Below are 13,201 nucleotides of genomic sequence, written 5' to 3'. Positions count from 1 at the left end.
CCTGTGAGCTGAGGAGGCTTTCGGAAGTACAGAGGTCTTGAAGCGCCTCCATTTTCATAGACACGGATGCGTTACAGATCACTGCAGAAGCAGCCATGATCGGTGAGCACCTAGGTCAGATGAAGTGACGAAGCCGTCACTTCTGTTAACCAGATATCAATTTCTCTGATGGCACGATGGATCCAGTGACCTTTATCGGCCAAATTCTTCTGCCACAATTCAATGGATGTCCTTGTCCCTCTTCCGTGGTTGTACTCTTTGTTGTTATCGCCTTCTTCTGCTACCCGTTGTTTCCTGCGGTACGCTTCGAGTCTCTTAACTGCCAGGGTGTCCACAGGGAGTACCTACCACGACCGAGAGAGCTATATCTGACAGGTTACGATATGTGCGGGCCACTCTCAATGCGGTCTTTCTGTAGATTCACCCATAACTAAGGTTTAGGCTCAAATCGGAGTTCTACATAGGATTACGAAGCCTATCACTGAGGCGAGAAGGGATCGTCGCGATTGCTACGGTTCTGCAATATTCGACAAGATGCTCGGCAGTGCTCACGTTTACCTCCCTCTAGCCTGCATCCAAAAGATGTTCCTTGAACAAAGGCTGCGCATCTAGAGTTACCCTCAAGTATATGATAATGTCCCTCCATCAAGAAGTTTGCGTAGCGCTTCCGTCTTGTTGCTAGGTGATTTCTTAACCAATCGGCGGTTATATTTGTTGAGATATCGCACCTATTCCATACTTCCCTCAACGACGGCCAGTGTCACGTCGACCGCAAAAGTCACCATCGAAACTCCGCCTGGCAGCTGAAATCTTACCAGGCCATCGTAGACAATGTTCAAGAGCAGAGGTCTTAGAACCGAACCCTGCGGCACACCTCCCGTAATGTTATTAGGATGCATGCCGTCATCAGTGTCGTAATGCGGGATCCGGTCCATCAGGCAACTCGCGATGACTCTTTAAAGGTACAGCGACACCTTGAAGTTTTTGAGTGACATGATATTATCCCGTCTGACCGAATTGAAAGCATTTCGTGCGATATCCAGCATATATAGTAATCGATAAGACGATGACATTATTAACAATGAGACATTTAGTGTTGGTGCGTAAAGCCAAGGACGAGGGTTTTTTTATCAATAGTATTATTTGTAATAGTAAAAATTAGTTAAAAAAATTAATTCATTTTAATGTACTAAAATGTAAAGTTTTGCTTTTATTGCTTTAATATTAAAAAACGGACGTGTGATAAATTTGTATCATTTCCACTAACTTTAGTATTATAACGTTTTTAAGTTAGCTTGCTTCATGCTTTAAGGTAAAGGAGTCGTAACGGAAACAGTAACAGATAATAGTTTTTCATCAATTATTTCAAGAGATGACAGGATTTAGTGAGAAATTTACCATAATTTAGTCTTAATTCTGTAATTGACGTGGTATCATTAGCAATCACAATTTTATTTCTTCTTCGCGTGAGTGGCGTGAGTTTTTGCTGCGAAGACTTTCTCTCGATCCGGCGGATCTTTTGACAATGTTTTCTACTCCTTTTAAAATGTAGTTAATAATGGTTGTCTAGACAAACAAAAGGAACTTGCAAATATAACAAATTAACTAGTGTTGATGGAATACAGTTAATCGACTCGGCAAAAATTAATCCCAACGGCTTCGATTTCAAGTTATTACAAAATCATACTACTGATGATGGTAATATGGTAGGACTCGAGCAACACACTGTTGATTTTTAATCATTTTATTAATCATTTGTTGCAACAGACCTCTGCTTCCGCTTCCGTAATTACGGAAGTTCCGCATACATACTACATCCGTTTCTACTTGTGGTTCGGTATTTTTATAATGGAAGTTTATCGGAAATTAACAAAATCTTATTTCTCATCTTTTTGTAAATCAATATATAGGAACAAAAAAACAAGTCGTAAAAATTTATTGCTTTTATATGTTGGCTGAACTTGGCCGTTTTCAAAACACAAGGTTGCATATACAGGTACCTGTGACAGTTTTCAACAGCCCCTCTGCAACATTGTGAACGTATTATTATTAACCGTTTATGTTTATGGAGTATTAGCTTTATATTCGGCAAAATCTTGTTAATAATAATATTGTCCCTGTGCAAATAACTTTATTATAGTTTAGGGCCTAAATCTATTCCCTAGTATTTCATATGTTCATATTTTCCAAATTTTATTGTCTTATTAGTTTCCTATTTTAAACTAAAAGCGTCCCCTTTAGCAAATTCTAATAATTTCACTTCGAAAATACTGGTACAGTTACAGCGTTTATTTATTTTGTACAGTGTTTGATCAGTGGCGTAAATTTTAAGTTAAAAGTGCAATTTTGAAGCCAAAACGAAGTTAAGTTCGCCGCAATTCCAAAATCTCAGCTTTCGAGTTTCTTTATCGAACTTGGAGATGATTCGGCAGTTTCTTCTAAAGATTCTGACGAATCCGTTTCTCCACACAGTAGCCGAACCCTTCCCTGTTTGCTATAGGTCCATTTAACAGTTTCGTACTCCAATGCACGAGCCAATGCATCAGCTAGCGTCTTAGGTCTGTCAAGGCGTATTCGTTGTTGAGTGCCACTGTCCCGAAGTCCATCAGTTAATGCCTCCACTGCCAACCTTTCCATCAATTCTTCTGGAATATTAGGATAGGCCAGTCGGGACAGTCTCGCAATATCGGCCTCGAATTCTTGTAGGGATTCCGTTGGTTTCTGCTGACGGGTTTTCAGTTGGATGTGACACACTGCTGTTAAATGAGCCTCGCCGTAGCGCAACTCTAGCCGTTTTACCAACTGTTCATAATCCGCCAATTCTTCCGGAGAAAGGGTGTTCACAATGTCACATAAATTTCCACGAGCAACGGTCAATGACGTGGCTTTTTCTTCAGGCGCCCAGTTATTCGCCTTAGCAGCGGCCTTGAATTGCTTGTGGTATGTGGTCCATGAGGACTTTCCGTCAAACGTTGGTGGTTTTACTCGTGTTCTCAACTCTATACCGCTTCCTTCGCTGATTTGGCTGGCTTCGTTGAGTGTACTAGATGCGCCAACATCCCCTTCGATTGGTTTTGTCTTTCCATTAAAAATCAATTCTTCCAGCACTTTTATTTTCTCTTCTGTTTCTTGAATATTTTTATTAAATTTTTCTTCCCATTAATTCTCCAAACTTCTACTGTTTTCTTCCAATTCACGTTTCAGGCTTTTACTATTTTCTTCCAATTTTCTTCCAATTTATTTTCCAAACTTTTACCGTTTTCTTCCAATTCAAGTTTCAAACTTTTACTGTGTTCTTCCAATTCACGTTTCAAACTTTTACTATTTTCTTCCAATTTATTTTCCAAACTTTTAGTGTTTTCTTCCAATTTATTTTCCAAACTTTTACTGTTTTCTTCCAATTTATTTTCCAAACTTACTATTTTCTTCCAATTCATTTTCCAAACCTTTACTGTTTTCTTCCAATTTATTTTCCAAACTTTTACTATTTTCTTCCAATTCACGTTCCAGGATTTGCGACAATTCGTCTTCGAAAAGGAACGTTTCAGGATCATGGCTATCCTTCAACGGTTCCGCGAGCCGCCACTGAAGTTCCGATTTTTTACCGCTTGTCGCATCATCCCGTTCTTCCAATTCTCTTCTTAGCTCGGCTACTTTTAATTCGTACAACTTCTTTGCCATTGTAATGTCTTTTACTCAACCCCACACCTGACACCAGTTGTAATGTTCGTGGGTTTAACAAATTAACTTTTAAGAAGAAAACAATTTATTTACACTAATTATTATTGGACTTGAAAACACTATTAAATTATTACTAAACTTAGGTAATTATTCTATTTATTTACACTACTGTTACTATTCACTGTTCTATTTATTTCACTTCTATCACTGTAAATTTATTCCTTGATTCACTTCTGCGACGGTCAATTTATTTCTACTCCACTTCGGCGATCGTCTCTTCCTTTAAATACTCCCTTGCTTCCTTTTGGGAACATCTTCAAGCCGTCCGGAAAAGTTTCGTTTTCTTCGAACTGTTTAATTGCTTTCCCGGAACGCAGGTACGACACACACGTTTACAGATACGGCGCACATGAAGAAAGGCGCCCGCGGCTAGTCGGCGAATCGATAAACACGTTCGTGCTCGCTACAGTACTATAATTTCAATTATCAATTTATTTCTAAGGAGGTCCGGAGTCATTTCTTTGCATGATCCTTCGAGACCTAAAATAAAAGGCTCAAAACGAGATGGTAATCCTCCGACTAAGAAAGTAACAATTAGTTTATCATGAACTGGCACGCCAGCATTTACAATATGAGTCACGAGGTCCATGATACGGTTACTATATTCGTTCATTGATGCAAAATTCGCTGCTTTCGTTATATATAATTGACATATCACTCTACGAACGTATGCCTATTCGTTATTTGTAAACTCACTGTGGATTTTATCCCAAATCTGCTTCGCCGGATCGTTCTTTGTAAAGAGATTCTCTAATGACGGGGCTAGTGACCAAATAAGTTTTGCTCTCGCGCATCTAAATTTATCTGCATCCGTCGTGATGCTTCCACCATCCGGCACCTCGATTGCTCGTATTTGAGGGCGGCCGTTATGTATATTTCCCACTCAGTGAGATTTTCTAGGCCTCTTAATTTGCCTCCTTGCAGGCCTCCCGTTCCACTCAGTGCGAAAACTTAGAGAATGTGTCACATATAATGAAAAAATTCTGCTCATTTAATTGGTAAAAATCTATGTGAATTCCCAGAAATGGTACTGGCGTTTTTGGCCATGGCGATGTGCTTGTATGATGTTGAAAGTTTGGAGCAAGCCTCGCATTGCTTGCAGAATGTTTCTATGTCGGAATTCATTTGAGGCCACCATACAGTTGAACGCGCTAGTAGTTTTGTACGTACTATACCTAAATGTCCTTCATGTAACAATCTCATTATTTTTGCTTGTAGGGACAAAGGAACCACAACTCTGTTACTAAACATTAGACATTTGTCTTCTATAGATAACCGATCTTTCACTTTATGAAAGGGTTCTATTTCTTGGTCCTCGTTGGCTACCCAATTCTGTTTTTTAGTGGTAGTGAATTATATTGCTGATTCAATTTGTTTCCATGTGGTTGACATTGGGTGCCTTTATGTGAACTTGGTTTTTATTTCGTCCTGTATGGTGTTGATATGGAATATCTTCGGTAATAAAAGAGAATCAACCAATTTGTTCTCAGTTGATTGAGCAGATGAAGACACATGTTGCCTTGATTTCTGGGACCTTGATAGTACATCACAAAAATGAACTTTATTTTTGTTTCTGCATACCTTTGAAGTGCGCCCCATTTTATTACATGGTTGGCACTGCCAATTTTTTGCAATGCAGAAATTTGGGTTATGCAGGCGGCCACATCCATAACCAGCATTAGGTTGTTACTTACTTGTATTGGCATTTTGTTTTGATTGTAGTTGAGTTAGTTTGTGTTGACTGCCTATGTAGTGCTTGATTTGTTTGTTATCTACAGTATATTGACTGTGGTTGGATTGTCGATTAAGATGGTACTGCATGAAGGGACGGTTTCCTGGAGGGATTTGACCTCTTCTATTTGTAAAGCTGTTTCTGACTGGAAGAGCCCTGGCTAATAGACAAGATTGTATTTGGATGACCTCGTTTTGCAAAATAATCTGTTTTGTCATTTCCCAGTTAAGATTTGGAGTGCTGAAGAGTTTTCTCCTTGTATCATTACACTTGATGTCAACAAGTCTGTCCCTTAATGTATCATCAAGGTGAGCCCCATACTCACATGGAATTTCAAGTTTCGTCAATGCATCTGTGAAATCTGTGGCAGACTGATCGTCTCTTTGGACTCTCTGATTCAGGTTACACCTACACGTTGCTAATAAACTTCTAGGTTGTTCTACCTGTCTTTTTATAATTTTTATTAGCTGCGACAATGACTTTGCACGTGGTTTCAGTAGTAGACAGCTTGTGTGCAAGGTTTGATACGTTTTGTGACCTATATAGGTCAAAAATAGCACCCTATTCTGGTTGTGTAACGTCTACTTAGCCCTCCACATGTGGTATTTCAACTTCGATGCTATTGATGAAACAAAATTCATCAGAGTTCCAACCAACTAAAATGCGACGAAAATGGACGAAAATAGCTTAAAAACGTTGTTGATTGTTGATTGTTGCATCCATTTCCGGTGTCCACCATTTTGTATGACTAACTGTTGGTTCTTTGTTCCGATGCGACAAGTTTTTTTTTCTTTTGTTCTATCTTTACGAGTACTCCCTTACTTAAATTTAAGTTTAAAAAAAGATTGAAATATATATATATATATATATATACACGCACGATACTAATGTTTCTATACTTTAAAAGGCGCCGACATTCGATTTTCTTTTGTAAAGTGCACACGCGGTTCGTCAAAATCGTTGTTGCCAAACTATTATGTCTGACTAGCACCCAATCACACCAATCGTAACTAACGAATTAACACTTGTTGTTTATACACTTCATTTAAACAATATAGAATATTTACAAATATGGATGACTAACAGTAACATGGGTACAACTGACGACACGACACATCACAACGATAACAATATGAGACTACTTACCTCCTAGACTAGGTAAATAGATGTAAAACTCGAGATTTTTGGACGATAGTAGTGACATCTAAGTTTACCCCACATTAGTAGACGATACTTGGAATATATATATATATAAATGGTATTGGCAAAGAAAACTTCGAATTTCACTGCCATCTATACATAAAACTATGAAGGGTAACCTAAGGCGCGCATTTCAAAATTACACTGAATTTTATTTTTTTTTGTTTTAAATGGAAATTGAAGAAAAAAAAATAAAATTAACAAATTTAATAACAAAGTACAAATGCAGTAATAAATACAATTAGCACAATATACGAGTAAATAGCAAACATCAATTAATTAAAACATAGATAATAATACAGGTATATTTGTATGAACAAAGAAATTGTTCTTTACCTAATTTAGTACTGCTTCCTGCTTCTACAGGGGGTGCTAACGATTCAGAAACTGCAGAAATACTAGCTTCTGTATTGTCCATTGTGAGTGTACTTTCTATAACAAATAATTATATATGTTTTGGATATTTGAAACTGTTATCTGCATAACTACCTGCAGTTGAAACAATTCTTCTTTTCCCGTCATATGTTTTCACTGGATGCAGTACTTTTTCATCTTTTAATGGGGCAATTCCGTCTGCTTCTATTCCTCTATTAGAAGAAGTTCTACAAAACATTTTTTTTTAGAACTTAAGTTTCACAACAACAAATTACAATACCTGCCACTTTCGTTGGAACCGCTGTTACTTCAGGAAAATGGAAAGCGGCTTCTTCACCTTTAACTCCTGCAGGAACTGTATAATCTAGGTAGAACATTTCAAATTAATTTGACCCCGTAATAGTGTAGACTGTACATCACGGTTTTTCTGTGTTGGGCAGAAAACATCCTTTCTTTACTTATTGTAAAGCATGATTGAAGTACTTAATATATTACTTACTTTCAGGATAGGTAAAAGTACTTTTCACAAAAATTTTAAAATATTACAAGTTGTGAAACTACTCACTATCGCTCAATAACGCCACAACTACTGGGGAATTCCTCCGATAATCGCAACCGCCGTCGCATCATCTGTTGTCGTTTCAGTAAAATGTATGTCGCCTAGTATGTCGGTAATGTCGATTTTGGTAATTTAAAAAATTTAAAAACTTACGTGGGGTAAACTTAGGTGTCGCTCGCGCTCGACATTTCATACCCTGACTTACCTAGACTACATACTCGTACTCTTGCTCCTTATTAGTTCCCGATTACTACCTAACTGATTAGATAGCGCCACTTTCCACGACCAATACTCGTATGGTTGTAGATAGTACTTACAAATAACATAGATACAAAATGTATGCTTAACCGAATTTTTATAATCTAGCTTACTCTATGAATGTAACATATACGCTATGCTATGCATACATCGACGTTTATTAATGGACATGCCTTAGCGGTCAGAATTGTGGTACAACAAAAGAAAGAGATGGAACAAAGTTTCGGACAATATCCATCTCTCTTACGATAGTGCGTATGCGTGTCATGATAGAGATAGCACTAGTCTGAAACCATACGCCATCTCCCTCACTTTTCAAGACAAGAAATTATTACCACATACGGCTAAGGCACGTCCATTAATATATGTCTATGTATGCATATACATTATCTATGGAATATACCAGTAAATAACAGGATGTTGTACTGATTTTGAAAGCTTCCTTTAATTTTGTAGGTTAGAAATATTTTAAATTTTTCAGTTTCAATTTTTTTAGTTTATTCTAAATTCAGATTATTTGCATCTATAGGCGAAAGTATTATTTTAAAATAGAAGCAAATAGATATAAAGGGATTTTTGGTGTTATACTTACGGTTGTATGTATGTACATTAGATTAATTCTATTAAAAAATATTACTTTTTATGATGTACATGATAAGATATTTTTTATCGCAGTGTAGATATAAAATAAAAGTGATTCTAAATCCTTTTTTATGAAAGTTGAATCCAATTGTATCCAATAAAAACTTAAAATGCCATCGGAAATTATACTTATAACGGGTTTTGGTCCATTTAAAGATCACAAAGTAAATGCTAGTTGGGAAGCTGTAAAGGAATTGAGAACTATTGCAGAATTGAAACATTTGATTATTCATGAAATCGCAGTAGAATATAATCATGTTGATGTTGTAGTACCCATGTTATGGAAAAAGTATGACCCAAAGGTAAATCACAATTCGTTTCCTTTCACAATCTAAACATTAAGTTTTATCAGCTTGTGATACATGTAGGGGTATCAAGTATAGCCAATAAAATTACATTAGAAACTTGCGCATTTAGAAATGGTTATAATCGTTTGGACTGTAAAGGTAATACATTAAAGAATGGTGAATGTGCAAATGAAAAAGGCACTGATGTGATATTTACTGAGCTGAATACTCAAGAAATATGTAACGCAATAAATAACCAAGGAAAATTAAAATCTTGTGTATCAAAAAATGCAGGACGGTATGTAACTTTTCTCTCATTGTTGTATATAATTATATATATATTGTATTGTAACTAACACTGTTTCAGATATTTGTGTGAATACACTTTTTACAAGTCTCTTACTATAGATAAAGAAAGAACTTTGTTTGTGCACGTACCGCCACTGAATTCCCCTTATAATGAAAGGGAGCTAGCAGAGGGTCTTTTATTGATTCTTCAAAAAGCACTAGAACAACTTGAAACTAAAGATAATGAAGTGTAAATCTCAGCATTTTAACTAATCATTAATTAACACTGAATTTATTGTAGGTATTAAAAAATAATATTGTTAATAAAATGAAATTTTTGTATCTCTATTAAAACATTTATTTTTGTCTGACGTGGTATTTTATTACAAAACAAGCAAAATAATTATTCCAGTCTTCTTACAAGATTGTTTCTAACAATTAAAAAAAAATACTATCAACATACTTGAATCAAAAATAAATACAATGAAATTATATTTAAAAATATCTAAAAAGAAAATAAAACATCAGTTAGTAGATTTTACCCACGGCTTCGCTCGTGCTGATGTCCTAAATACGTGTAAATATGACTAATTTTTCTATCCTTCGGGAATAGTATTTTTTTCTGGATAAAAGGTACCCTATGATTATCGATTGAGTACTTAAGGCCTGAAATCGACCACATTGAACAAATTTTATTATCCCTCGGGAACAATATTTTTTTCTGGATAAAAGGTACCCTATGTCCTTTTTTGTACCCCTAACAATGTATCTACAAAATTTGACAGATTGTGTAGTTAAGGCGTGAAATATACCACATAAAGCTAATTTATTTTATCCCACGGGAACAATACTGTTTCTGGTTAAAAGACACTATGTGCTTTTCTGTACCCCTAACAGAGCTTCATAATGATCGGTTGAGTAGTGAAGGCATGAAAACCGACAAACAAACAAACTCACATTTGCTTTTATATTAGTTAGGAAGTACAAAAATATAAAAGTGAATAAACCATATTTTTCTATAATAAACCAAAACAAAACAAAAAGAAAGCCAAATTTATACCACCTACTTCTTACATATTTCAGCTCTTTCTAGTTTTCAAAATCTTTCTTAATAGGATCAGACTCCACATTCGACTATTATTTCCTCGCATTCATCTAAATCTTTACTTTTATTACATCTCTCCAGCAGATGCATCAAAGTTTCATCACCACTTTCACGTTTTTATATATCCTTTCCTATTACTATCCCACACTCCCATTAAATCACGAAATAAGGAGTTATGAAGTGACAAAGTGTGTGATATAATAGTGAACGAGTAATTAATTAATAATAATAATAGCGTTAATTAAAACGAAATTAAATAGTTAAACAAATTAGTTGGCAGTGAGACAGGAGCGACATTTGCTATCAAAAGTACGTTAAAAGAAGATTGAAGAATTTTAAAAAATTCCATCGGCTATATTCGTGTTCCATCCAAGCGTGACGGCTACATTCCCTACTCTTCTGACATATATACATATACAAGTGGATATAACCTAATAAGATTGAGTAGTTATAATTATTGTTGAAATACATATAATGAAATTATTTATTTAGTTATATAAAATGAAACAGTTACCCTTTGGGTAATATGATTGTGAGATAATTCTGACTTATACTGTGAGTACAATTTTACTGAAAAATTTTCTTGGCACTGTATTCTGAAATAATAAGAAAAAAATGGAGGAAATACTTGATGACTTCGAAAATTTCAAAATATCTGCCCTGTCGAAATGTAAAAAGGTAACTCCATATGTTAAAAATGTTACAATTGGCCCAAATAAAGTAATACAAAAAAATACAAAAACAATTACAAGTAAATGCCCGTTTTCAAAATTACCTGATATTTTACCTACTACATCCAATGTACCTCAAAATTTACATTTTATTAAAATTGCTAACGATCTGGAACTGCACAGAAGAGAGGACGTGCAGAGTGCTATCAATAAACGTTTACATACTTTTATGGAACACAATGAAAGACAAAAAATTAATACTGAAGCAGAATGGCAACTTCGTAAAAAGGACTTGTTAAATAAATTGGAACAAGAAGAAACTGGAATAATGAAAATTTTAGAAGAAAATGAGCAAGAAGATAATATAAAACATCAAGCCTTAATTAAATACTACCAGTCATTAGCAGAAAAGAGAAAACAAAATGAAGAAAAAATCAAAATAAATGAAGAGAAACAAAATAAAAGGGCAGATATAATAAATAAAGTAGTGAAAAATCAGATTGAATTTAGAGAAATATATCAAGAAATAACTGCAATGATTTGTAATAATAAAGCACCAAGTAACCTACGATGTAATTTTGAAGACATTCGACAATGTTTACAAACTTTACCAAACTTAATGAATGAAATAGTTGTGCGTTGTCAGAATGGAATTATCAGCGAAAATGATGCTGTAAAATCAGGAGAATGTATTTCACAAATTAAAAACCTGAAGAATATTATTTCAAGAAGAACTGAAGTAATTGAGAACAAAAAAAAAATAGAACTGAAAAAACAGACTGAAGAAAAAACTGCAGTGACTGATAAAAAACCCACGCCTAATACTATCTCTCTAGACAGTGATACACATAAGAAGAATATTGAAAGAGATTTTATTGCCCAAAAATTCATTAGTAAAACTTCGTTAAGGTATTATAATGAACTTGAAAGTTTTATTAAAAATTACCCCTCTTCATTTAGAAATCTCTTGGAAAATAACTCTTTAAAGCAATTTAGATTTGACTGTAAAAAAGCAGTAAATATTCCCGTGAATGCTATATCAGCAATAAATGCGCAACATTTATTGGACAAATATAACAGATTATGCAACTTACTCTTGGGAAACAAAGTTGTTGTTGGAGGAACAGAAGTAATTGCTTCTAAGCATCCAGAAGGGATTGCCTTTTGTATGGATCTCTTGGCTAAGAAATTTGTTCTGCAAGGGGATCTAATGATATCTAGTAATCCAGAAGCAGCTTTTTGCTATGCAACAATAATACTTTCATTATGGAACCAATTTCCAGAATTTGGAAAGTTATTTTTGTTACATCTTCACAAAGAATGTATTTATTTAATTCCATTTTATCCTCCACGACTTGCAGACCAAACTGACGAAGACTACTATAAAAGTCTTGGCTACAATTATATTGATGGAGTTGTAGAAAAACAGGACAAATTTTTAAAAAGAATGATGGGCATTATGAGATTATATGCTGCAATTGTCATTTCAAAACCAAAAAGTGATCAGAAAATTAGTCCTCACAATATAGCTTATGGTTGGAGATGGTTTTCTGCTTTTTTAAATTTGGAACCACAAATTGACATAACTGCTACCATGATCCACATCTTTCTCGAAGTAGCTGGATCTACATTGCAACAAGTGTATGGAAAGCAATTTTATAAATTAATGAATTTCCTTTCCAAAGTTTACATGCCAATGCTAAAAAAATATGACTCTGGAGGGCCTTTTACCAGGCTTGAGGTTCTATTGCATGATTATCAGAGGACAGGACAACTTGAAAAACCAAAAGGTTTATTGCCAACAAATTTTTGGTAGTTTATTAGTGTGATTGTACCTATAAGAATTTGTTTTTAAAGTATTTTGTCAATTAATTTGTAAAAAATTGTATATATCTGCAAATAATGTATTGCTTCCTCTATGTGACTAAAAAATGTAATATTTGCATTTTAATATATATACTTAAATAAAATTAAATATTTATTCATTTTAAATGTGCATCTTTTGATAGGAAAGTTATTTTAATATACATAAACATTATTTTAAGTAACTTAATAAATTTGGTTTATATCAGACTTAATAATCAATGTATTGCTTTTATCATTTTGTAGTTCTAGTACAATTTTTGGAACAATCCACTTATCATCAATTTTATTTGCCCAAAAATTGACTACACCTTTTTGTTTTGATCCCTTTACTGGCACCTGAAAATGAGCATCAGTTTGTGTTACATAATTATTGCCATCATCAATGTTTATATTTCCTGTCCTGATAGGCTCCCCTAAAAGTTCCACAGCAGCTGGGTTTTTTCTTACTACATTAAGTACTTCCTTTATGGTTTCTGT

At 34.6% G+C, this 13,201-nt stretch overlaps 2 protein-coding genes and 1 long non-coding RNA gene across 4 annotated transcripts; 2 read left to right on the top strand and 1 right to left on the bottom strand.

Moving 5' to 3' along the window:
- Nucleotides 1-7,095: 7,095 nt before the first annotated feature.
- LOC112904759 lies at nucleotides 7,096-8,181 on the bottom strand. Its single transcript, XR_003231332.1, has 4 exons — nucleotides 7,548-8,181; nucleotides 7,329-7,475; nucleotides 7,163-7,275; nucleotides 7,096-7,105 (listed from the first exon to the last, which is right to left on the bottom strand). It is a non-coding gene; the product is annotated as an uncharacterized LOC112904759 (long non-coding RNA).
- Nucleotides 8,182-8,298: 117 nt separating this feature from the next.
- LOC108742031 (pyroglutamyl-peptidase 1) lies at nucleotides 8,299-9,413 on the top strand. Of its 2 annotated transcripts, none has more exons than XM_018477034.2 (4): nucleotides 8,299-8,465; nucleotides 8,586-8,809; nucleotides 8,860-9,092; nucleotides 9,162-9,413. In XM_018477034.2, exons 2-4 carry the CDS (start codon nucleotides 8,618-8,620, stop codon nucleotides 9,334-9,336), a joined length of 600 nt encoding a protein of 199 aa, XP_018332536.1. In that variant the 5' UTR covers nucleotides 8,299-8,465; nucleotides 8,586-8,617; the 3' UTR covers nucleotides 9,337-9,413. The 2 variants fall into 2 exon arrangements, with proteins under 2 accessions (XP_018332536.1, XP_018332535.1); XM_018477033.2 differs by having other exon boundaries at nucleotides 8,541-8,809; nucleotides 9,162-9,412.
- Nucleotides 9,414-10,095: 682 nt separating this feature from the next.
- Nucleotides 10,096-12,818, top strand: LOC108742043 (nucleoporin GLE1). The gene has a single exon (XM_018477051.2). It carries the CDS (start codon nucleotides 10,803-10,805, stop codon nucleotides 12,672-12,674), a length of 1,872 nt encoding a protein of 623 aa, XP_018332553.1. The 5' UTR covers nucleotides 10,096-10,802; the 3' UTR covers nucleotides 12,675-12,818.
- Nucleotides 12,819-13,201: the final 383 nt, after the last annotated feature.

Source organism: Agrilus planipennis, unplaced genomic scaffold, assembly GCF_000699045.2.
Source record: "Agrilus planipennis isolate EAB-ADULT unplaced genomic scaffold, Apla_2.0 scaffold184, whole genome shotgun sequence".
Classification (NCBI taxonomy): Eukaryota; Metazoa; Arthropoda; class Insecta; order Coleoptera; family Buprestidae; genus Agrilus; species Agrilus planipennis.
The sequence above is the reverse complement of the archived record's forward strand: the minus strand, read 5'-3'. Positions and strand labels throughout refer to the sequence as shown.

Coding starts and splice junctions, on each gene's coding strand:
- LOC108742031 (XM_018477034.2), top strand. CDS start 8,618: ATGCCATCGGAAATTATACTTATAACGGGTTTTGGTCCATTTAAAGAT. Junction 8,810..8,859: donor GGAAAAAGTATGACCCAAAG/GTAAATCACAAT, acceptor AAGTTTTATCAG/CTTGTGATACATGTAGGGGT. Junction 9,093..9,161: donor GTATCAAAAAATGCAGGACG/GTATGTAACTTT, acceptor ACACTGTTTCAG/ATATTTGTGTGAATACACTT.
- LOC108742043 (XM_018477051.2), top strand. CDS start 10,803: ATGGAGGAAATACTTGATGACTTCGAAAATTTCAAAATATCTGCCCTG.